Source organism: Oncorhynchus nerka, linkage group LG9b (assembly GCF_034236695.1).
Source record: "Oncorhynchus nerka isolate Pitt River linkage group LG9b, Oner_Uvic_2.0, whole genome shotgun sequence".
NCBI lineage: Eukaryota > Metazoa > Chordata > Actinopteri > Salmoniformes > Salmonidae > Oncorhynchus > Oncorhynchus nerka.
In genome coordinates, this window is record NC_088424.1 from 35,956,909 (window position 1) to 35,967,169 (window position 10,261).

General features: G+C 42.1%; 1 protein-coding gene across 5 annotated transcripts in view; it reads right to left on the minus strand.

The window, feature by feature from the left end:
• Window positions 1–476: 476 nt before the first annotated feature.
• Window positions 477–10,261, minus strand: part of LOC115122096 (glutamate decarboxylase 1-like) — a 30,222-nt gene continuing 20,437 nt past the window's right edge. For all 5 annotated transcript variants that reach the window (XM_029651287.2, XM_029651288.2, XM_029651284.2 and 2 more), the window contains 11 exons: window positions 7,144–7,256; window positions 6,050–6,165; window positions 5,871–5,950; window positions 5,010–5,064; window positions 4,728–4,844; window positions 4,539–4,603; window positions 4,060–4,138; window positions 3,625–3,774; window positions 3,107–3,214; window positions 2,909–3,001; window positions 477–2,817 (listed from right to left, as the gene is read on the minus strand). In XM_029651287.2, coding sequence (XP_029507147.2) covers window positions 2,644–2,817; window positions 2,909–3,001; window positions 3,107–3,214; window positions 3,625–3,774; window positions 4,060–4,138; window positions 4,539–4,603; window positions 4,728–4,844; window positions 5,010–5,064; window positions 5,871–5,950; window positions 6,050–6,165; window positions 7,144–7,256 — 1,150 coding nt within the window. In that variant the 3' untranslated portion in view covers window positions 477–2,643. The remainder of the gene's footprint in view (window positions 2,818–2,908; window positions 3,002–3,106; window positions 3,215–3,624; window positions 3,775–4,059; window positions 4,139–4,538; window positions 4,604–4,727; window positions 4,845–5,009; window positions 5,065–5,870; window positions 5,951–6,049; window positions 6,166–7,143; window positions 7,257–10,261) is intronic.

Genomic DNA, 10,261 nt, shown 5'->3' on the forward strand with positions numbered 1-10,261 from the left:
CTGTTTCCTGTGCATTATGTAGCCCTACAGTATGTGTGTTTACTGTGTGTGTGTGTCGCTGTTTCCTGTGCATTATGTAGGCCTACAGTATGTGTGATTACTGTGTGTGTGTCTCTGTTTCCTGTGCATTATGTAGCCCTACAGTATGTGTGTTTACTGTGTGTGTGTGTGTCTCTGTTTCCTGTGCATTATGTAGCCCTACAGTATGTGTGTTTACTGTGTGTGTGTCGCTGTTTCCTGTGCATTATGTAGCCCTACAGTATGTGTGTTTACTGTGTGTGTGTCTCTGTTTCCTGTGCATTATGTAGCCCTACAGTATGTGTGTTTACTGTGTGTGTGTCTCTGTTTCCTGTGCATTATGTAGCCCTACAGTATGTGTGTTTACTGTGTATATGCTTGTGCGTTCTATGTGTTCTCTACATTTATCAGCATAAAGGGGTGCAGATGTGGACACAATCCTGTCATACCAGAAACAGTTGAAACAACAGACAGACTTTATTGTAGCTGCAACATTGCATGATTGTGAGTTAAAGTGCCTCCTGTACCTTCCTAAGGACAAACCTCCCACTACGGCTTCATACACATCCAAATTGGTCACATGATTTATGTCATTGTGCAGTTTACTTAGCTGGTCCCATAAAAAGATACCATAAAGATATATTTATAATGACATAATTCTTAACTTACTGCAATACACATCTATTTGAAATTAAATAAATAAAAAAGGATAGTAGTGTGCAAAGACACGAACTGAAGCTCTTTGATTTACCAATGAGTTCCCAAAACGCTGAAGGTATATAATACAGACAGTGTAAGTTAGTATATTACATTCATGTAATTATATTCCTGTCAGACAAGATCTATTTCTTTATAATCTCATAATAGTTACGTATCATACAGACAATCTGATCACTGCAAAATATTCACTTTCTTTGGCTCACAAATTCACTATAATATAATTGATTAATTATTATTAGAATCTACAGATTACATAGAGGCTATAGAATATCAATCAACGATACTCATACAAATGGAAGAAAATACCTGACTTTTAAAACACTCGTAATGCTATAAATTAAGCATATTTATATATATCATTATTGTGTTAATATTTAAACATTTTCAAAAATGGTCACATACTGTTTGGTCATTGCTATCCGGGATACTTGGAACGTCCTTACCCCATTGAAGTAGAACTTTGAAATGGTTAAGTAAAGGTTAAGGATTGGGTAAGGGTTATGGTTAAGGTTAGGGTTTAGGGTAGGGACGTCCCAATGAACCCGGATAGCACTGACCCATACTGTATGCTTGTTTCACACACGCAAGGAGATCGTTTTCTACACGCTGCAAGTAGAAGTCGCTTTTAGACAAATATCTAGGATCAGCTCTCCCTCCCCCCAAACCCTAATATTAACCATAAGGGAGAAAAACATAACAGTGACCCTAGATCAGTATACAGGGGCAACGTCATCTGACAGTTAACACTAAGGTCATAGTTCAAAGGTCAATACAGCATTAGGTTACAGCACAGGGTACACACACTGTTACACACACACACACCTCCACAAAACACACACTGGAGTTCAAGGTTTAACACTTTGAGTTGGTACATCTGGCTCTAGAATGATCCTATATATACACTGAGCTCAAATTAAGTATCTCATATATCACAATATCACAATACACTGAGTGTACAAAACATTAAGAACACCTGCTCTTTCCATTACATAGACTGACCAGCTGAATCCAGGTGAATCTATGATCCCTTATTGATGTCACTTGTTAAATTCACTTCTATCAGTGTAGATGAAGAGGAGGAGACAGGTTAAATAAGGATTTTTAAGCTTTGAGACAATTGAGACATGGATTGCGTATGTGTGCCATTCAGAGGGTGAATGGGTAAGACTAAAGATGTAGGTGCCTTTGAACAGGGTATGGTAGTAGGTGCTAGGCACACCTGTTTGTGTCAAGAACTGCAAAAGCTGTTGGGTTTTTCACACTCAATAGTTTCCTGTGTGTATCAAGAATGGTCCACCACCCAAAAGACATCCAGCCAACTTGACAACTGTGGGAAGCATTGGTCAACATGGGTCAGCATCCCTGTGGAACATTTGACACCTTGTGGAGTCCATTCCCCGACGAATTGAGGCTGTTCTGGGGGCAACATGTGTACACTATACTATTTGTGCTCTCAAGCATTTCTTTGTATTTACACACACACACACACACACACACACACACACACACACACACACACACACACACACACACACACACACACACACACACACACACACACACACACACACACACACACACACACTGATGTAGATGGTTTCCCTGTGTTACGTTACCATGGTTCCTCTTATGAATCTTCTGTACAACACAGATAGACAGATGACTACTGGATGACTGAGGGACTAGAACACAAACACACAACACAGGACTCTACACACGTTAGTAAAAAAGTAGTATCGCAGTGTGTACCCACCACATTGAAGGCTCTGGTTTACACATTCTACCTATGGAGAGAATTGTTTAGGACAAATCAAGAGCATCTTTTATCTCAGAGCCGATTCTTATGGTCACAGGTAAAACATTGAAAACTACAATTTTGGCCTCTGCCCACTGGGGAGGCACTGTTTACAGGTCATGCCCCAGCCTCTCGATTTCGTCAATGAGGAAGTCGATGTCTGACTGGAGGGCTGCGGGGTTGGAGACGACCATGCGGAAGAAATTGACCTTCTGGCCCTGAGGCTGGTAGCCCACCATGGTCGTCCCTGACTCCATCATCATTGCCTTGATCTTGGGTGCCACCTGAAGCATGGGAGGGGAATTGAACATATTTAGAACTCTGTCATAATGTTTAATGAAAAGTTGAAAAGTTAGAATATTGCATAACACTTACCTTGTGAAGTTTTTCTCGATACTCCACACTGTTGTGTTCCAAGCCTCTCAGACTGGGTGGGATGTACCAGAAACACACGTTGGTGTGCTGGGGCTACAGAGAGAAGACACACATTTGGAATAGTTGGACATATGGAACTACAAAAGGAAGGAAAGAAGGATGGAAGGAGGGACAAGAGGATAGAGGACAGTAGCTTACCACTCCCTGGAACACCATCTCGTATCCCTGTCTGTTTCTGATCTTGTCGTAGAGGTACTGAGACAGGTCCAGACACTTGTCAATGTGCTGCTCAAACCCTATAGTGCCCTGTGGAAGAAGGAGACTATTACAAACCCTATAGTGCCCTGTGGAAGAAGGAGACTATTACAAACCCTATAGTGCCCTGTGGAAGAAGGACACTCTGTGGAAGAAGGAGACTATTACAAACCCTATAGTGCCCTGTGGAAGAAGGAGACTATTACAAACCCTATAGTGCCCTGTGGAAGAAGGAGACTATTACAAACCCTATAGTGCCCTGTGGAAGACGGAGAATATTACAAACCCTATAGTGCCCTGTGGAAGAAGGAGACTATTACAATGATTTATTTAGGGATGTAATTACAGATGTGCCAGCTGGGGACGGCATCCCTATAAGTGTGGAACCTCATTGTGGTCTGGGCCTATGCAGTATGTAAATGGAGGGCTGGATATGACCTACACTGGCTACACGAGCTCACCTTGGCCTTCCACATGAGCCAGAACTTGAAGATGTCAACGTGTCGGCCACACTGGATGGCCTTGTCTCCCGTGTCATAGCTGACATCATACTGTTTATCGGGCTGGAACAGGTACCCAGCACACATCGAGTTACAGCCTGCCAGAATACCCTACACACAGAGAAAGAGCAGGGTTAAAGTGTGTGTGTGTGTGTGTGTGTGTGTGTTTGTGTGTGAGTGTGTGTCACAGGAGAATGATAATGTCTGGAATGGATTGAATGGAATGGCATCAAACACCTGCAAACCTTGTGTCTGGTGTATTTAATACCATTCCACTGATTCCACTCTAGTCATTACCACAAACCCGTCCTCCCCAATGAAGATGCCACCAACCTCCTGTGGTGTGTGATGTGTGTGTGTGCGTGTGCATGTGTGTGTGTGTGTGTGGTTCCTCACCTTTTCTCTGACTAGGATGGCGGAGCACTGTAGAGGCACTCCCATCATCTTGTGAGGATTCCATGTGACAGAGTTAGCCCTGAGAGAGGAAATGCACCTGTTAGTGTGTGTGTGTGTGTGTGTGTGTGTGTGTGTGTGTGTGTGTGTGTGTGTGTGTGTGTGTGTGTGTGTGTGTGTGTGTGTGTGTGTGTGTGTGTGTGTGTGTGTGTGTGTGTGTGTTAAACACAAAATTTGACCAACTGTGGACATTTTGTTTGTCACCACGAGGTCAAATGCTATTTAGGTTTAGGTTTAGAAGCTAGAGTTAGTTTTAGGGTTAGGGTTAGGGTTAGGTGCTAGGGTTAAGGTTAGGTGTTAGGGTTAGGTTTAGGGTTAAGATTTTGAATGGGACTGAATTGTGTGTCCCCACAAGGTTAGCTGTACAAGACTGTGTGTGTGTGTGTGTGTGTGTGTGTGTGTGTGTGTGTGTGTGTCAGTACCTCTCTACTCCGCTGAACTTATGGCGATGCTTCCTGGACATCAGAAGACCACCTCCCCATGCACCCTGGAGAAAGAACACACAAACCATTAGATCAATTGGACAAAACATTATTGTCCCGAAACACACAGACGCATGCACACACGCACACACGCACACACGCACACACGCGCACACACACAGTCCTCACGTCTACGTGCAGCCACATGTCGTATTTTTCACAGATGTCAGCGATCTCATTGATGGGGTCAAATGCTCCGTAGACTGTAGAACCAGCTGTAGCATTCACAAACAGAGGATGGTAACCCTGGAGGAGCACAATATCACAGAAATCACAATGGGATGTAAGCTTTCATGTGAGAATCAGAGAGAGATAGAGAGGGAGAGACAGAAAGAGAGAGCGAGAGAGAGGGAGAGAGAGAGAGAGAGAGGCAGAGAGCGAGAGAAGGGGAGGAGAGAGAGAAAGACTCACCTTCTGCTTGACATCAAGGATCTTAGCTTCTAGATCAGCAGGAATAACTCTCCCCCTGAGAGAGAGCAGGAACAGAGATCCATCTTAATGTACGTTGTCGTTCAAAAGTTAGAGGTCACGTCGAAATGTCCTTGTTATTGAAAAAGCATATTTTTTGTCCATTAAAATAACATCAATTTGATCAGAAATACAGTGTAGACATTGTTAATATTGTAAATGACTATTGTAGCTGGAAATGGCTGATTTTTAATGGAATAACTACATAGGCGTACAGAGGCCCATTATCAGCAAGGACAAGTACATTAGAGTGTCTAGTCTGAGAAACAGACACCTCACAAGTCCTCAACTGGCAGCTTCATTAAATAGTACCTGAAAACACCGGTCTCAATGTCAACAGTGAAGAGGCGACTCCGGGATTCTGGTCTTCTAGGCAGAGTTGCAAAGAAAAAGCCATATCTCAGACTGGCCAATAAAAATAGAATATTAAGATGGGCAAAATATCACAGACACTGGCCTGAAGGCCAGCTTCCTGGAGTCGCCTCTTCACTGTTGACGTTAAGACGTTAAGGTGTTTTGCAGGTACTATTTAATGAAGCTGCCAGTTGAGGACGTGTGAGGCGTCTGTTTCTCAAACTAGACACTCTAATGTACTTGTCCTCTTGCTCAGTTGTGCACCGGGGCCTCCCACTCCTCTTTCTATTCTGGTTAGAGCCCGTTTGCGCTGTTCTGTGAAGGGTGTAGTACACAGCGTTGTACGAAATCTTCAGTTTCTTGGCAGTTTCTTGCATGGATGTGTTTGTGTGTGTGTGTGTGTGTGTGTGTGTGTGTGTGTGTGTGTATGTGTGTGTAGTTCTAGTGTACCTCTCATCTGTGCTCAACAGGACCACGTTCTCAGAACCAAAGCCCAGAGCTGCCCCGGCCTTCTTGATAGAGTAGTGGCTCTGTAGGAGTACAGGAAAATACCGGAACATAAACAACTTAAAACCTTAATTTCTTCAAATGTGTTTGTGTGTGTGTAGCTGTGTGTATGCATGACATACATGTTCTGATGTGAAGAGCACCAGGCGGGGAGCGGCAGACATGCCCTTGGTCTTGACCTCTGGGAAGTACTTGTAGCGAGCAATCATCACACTGTACATGTTAGAGATGGCGCCCCCTGTGGACGGAGAGGGAATGACTGGTCAGTCCATGACTGGGACAGCAGCTAGTCCAACATAGAGAGGTAGAACCAGCCGTCACTCTTATTCCAGTGTATGCCCGTCTGCCCGCTGAAAATCTTTGCCATCGTGAGTGCGTGTAGGCTATCGTGATTCAGAAAGTAGGGAGAGATTTTTAATTAGTGAAGAATGTACACATATTTTCAACGCCGGTTAAGGATACTATAGTTATTACGTTTCACATTGGATTTATTAACTACAAAAAGGTAAGACGTGTTTTTATAAAAATTCCGGTGCCGCTCTGCACACACAAGCTTGTTAGCTAACTAGCTCATTTTGGTCGAACGTTAAACCAACTCTCTGGAGTTTAAAGACGTTCAAAGTTCCTTCATAGAAGCTGGTCCTCCATAGGTATAATTCTGTGGGCCTAATTCAAACAATGCATGTCATAACAAAAAGATGTCCGGAGCTTCAAAGAAAGACTCCTCCAACCAGTCGCACCTCGTACCTCATACTTGTCTGTCGAATGCATGTAAACAACTATAGCTTTTCCCGTCAAGCTAAATCTAAAAAGGAAAATGTTTATTTCAGAGGTTTGAAGAGGAACAGAAAGCAAGAATATCAACAGTTACTTTTTTGGAACAACCTCATATTGCAATATAAAATGACACATTTCCACATGAAAGGACAATTTAAGGTATAGGCTGTCATTGTAAATAAGAATTTGTTCTTAACTGACTTGCCTAGTTAAATAAAGGTTAAATAAATACAAATAAATACAATGAAGTCATATTGTACGTTATCAATTGAATATTGTAAAGGTATCAAACGGTACTGGACATGTAGTAACATACATCCGGGCCTCCCTTGTAAAATAGACCTTGTTGTCAATGGGACTCCCTGCTAAAATAAAGCTGTGGAAACAAACATAAAACACACACATAGACCCGAACACAGCGGCTCTCTCTTCTACATACCTGGTGAGAATATGCCGTCCCCCTCTCCCGAGGGCCAGCCAATCATCTCTCTCATCTTCTTCAACGTCAGCTGCTCCATCAGGACAAACACTGGAGCGATCTCATAGGTGAACCTGCCAGTCAATATATGAATCCATCAATCAATCAATCCATACATACAGTTGAAGTCAGAAGTTTACAAACACTTAGGTTGGAGTCATTAAAACTTGTTTTTCAACCACTCTACAAATTTCTTGTTAACAAACTATAGTTTTGGCAAGTAGGTTCGGACATCTACTTTGTGCATGACACAAGTCACTTTTCCAACAATTGTTTACAGACAGATTATTTCACAGTATCACAATTCCAGTGGGTCAGAAGTTTACATACACTAAGTTGACTGTGCCTTTACCCAGCTTGGAAAATTCCAGAAAATGATGTCATGGCTTTAGAAGCTCCTGATAGGCTAATTGACATAATTTGAGTGAATTGGAGGTGTACCTGTGGATGTATTTCAAGGCCAACCTTCAATCTCAGTGCCTCTTTGCTTGACATCATGAGAAAATCTAAAGAAATCAGCCCAAAAAATTGTAGACATCCACAAGTCTGGTTCATCCTTGGGAGCAATTTACAAACACCTGAAGGTACCACGTTCATCTGTACAAACAATAGTACGCAAGAATAAACACCATGGGACCAAGCAGCCGTCATACCGCTCAGGAAGGAGACGCGTTCTGTCTCATAGAGATGGACGTACTTTGGTGCGTAAAGTTCAAATCAATCCCAGAACAACAGCAAAGGACCTTGTGAAGATGCTGGAGGAAACAGGTACAAAAGTATCTATATCCACAGTAAAACGAGTCCCATATATCGACATAACCTGAAAGGCCGGTCAGCCAGGAAGAAGCCACTGCTCCAAAACCGGCATAAAAAAGACAGACTACGGTTTGCAACTGCACATGAGGACAAAGATTGTACTTTTTGGAGAAATGTCCTCTGGTCTGTTGAAACAAAAATAAAACTGTTTGGCCATAATGACCATCGTTATGTTTGGAGGAAAAAGGGAGGCTTGCAAGCCGAAGAACACCATCCCAACAGTGAAGCACGGGGGTTGCAACATCATGCTGTGGGGGTGCATTTCTGCAGGAGGGACTGGTGCACTTCACAAAAATAGATGGCATCATGAGGGAGGAAAATTATGTGGATGTATTGAAGCAAGATCTCAAGACATCAGTCAGGAAGTTAAAGCTTGGTCGCAAATGGGTCTTTCAAATGGACAATGACTCCAAGCATACTTCCAAAGGACAACAAAGTCAAGGTATTGGAGTGGCCATCACAAAGCCCTGACCTTAATCCTACAGAAAATTTGTGGGCAGAACTGAAAATGCGTGTGCGAGCAAGGAGGCCTACAAACCTGACTCAGTTACACCAGCTCTGTCAGGAGGATTGGGCCAAAATTCCCCCAATTTATTGTGGGAAGCTTGTGGAAGGTTACCTGAAATGTTTGGCCCAAGTTAAACAATTTCAAGTAACCCGTTGAGTGTAGGGGGCGGTATTTTGTTGTTTTGATGAAAAACGTACCCAAATGAAACGGTCTATTTGGTTAGCCTAGTGGTTAGAGCGTTGGACTAGTAAACGGACGGTTGCAAGTTCAAACCCCCGAGCTGACAAGGTACAAATCTGTCATTCTGCCGCTGAACAGGCAGTTAACCCACTAGGCTGTCATTGAAAATAAGAATTTGTTCTTAATGGACTTGCCTAGTTAACAGCAGACATTTTCTCTCTCCTATTGAAGAAGCTACGGTCTGGTTGAAATATTATCGATTATATATTGTAAAAACAACCTTAGGGTTGATTATAAAAAACATTTGACATGTTTCTACATGTCTAACTTTACGGATACTATTTGGAATTTTCCTCTGCCCAGTCGTGACCGCTCGAGCCTGTGGATTTCTGAACATAACGCACCAACCAAATGGAGGTATTTTGGATATAAAAAATCATCTATATGGAACAAAAGGAACATTTATTGTGTAACTGGGAGTCTCGTGCGTGCAAACATCCGAAGATCATCAAAGGTAAGCGATTCATTTTATTGCTCTTCTGACTTTCATGACCAATCTACTTGGCTGCTAGCTGTTTGTAATGTTTTGTCTGCTGAGAGAGATGTCCTTACATAAACACAAAAAAGCTTTTTTGAAATCTGACACGCCAGGTGGATTAACAACAAGCCAAGCTGTGTTTTGCTATATTGCACTTGTGATTTCATGAAAATTAAATATTTTTAGTAATTTAATTTGAATTTAGCGCTCTGCAATTCAATGGATGTTGACGAAAATGATCCCGCTAACGGGATGGGTGCATCAAGAAGTTAAACAATTTAATGACAATGCTACCAAATACTAATTGTGTATATGTAAACTGGGAATGTGACAAAAGTAAAAGCTGAAATAAATCATTCTCTCTACTATTATTCTGACATTTCACATTCTTAAAATAAAGTGGTGATCCTAACTGACCTAAGACAGCAAATTTTTATTAGGACTAAATGTCAGGAATTGTGAAAAACTGAGTTTAAATGTATTTGGCCAAGGTGTATGTAAACTTCAACTGTACATCTATCGATTCACTTAAAACATTGTATGTTGTAAACACAAACATTTATTGACAATTGCACCATTTTGCTTAAAATGTTTCAGTCACATATACCTTTGATCCTTCTCCTACACACATGCTATCTAGCTAAGACTTTACTTCTGGTGAAAAAAAGTAAAAAATATTCAGGATGTTTTTTTTGCATGGCTAAACTAAGCTGAGAACCCAGAGCTCCATTAAATTAGCCACACACACACACACACAAACACACACACACACACACACACACACACACACACCTTCTGACAGAGTTGAACTAATTAAAATCTGTCTGATGTGAGATAGAGCGCAGACATTCATATTCAAATTCCTATAAAGTTTCAGCCAACGTTTAATTAAAGCACACAGAACTCTGATAGCCATCTGTCAATCTCAATGGAGGCTTTTGATGAGACCAGCTGAAGTGTGTGTGTGTGTGTGTGTGTGTGTGTGTGTGTGTGTGTGTGTGTGTGTGTGTGTGCCTGTGTCTGTGTCTGTGTCTGTG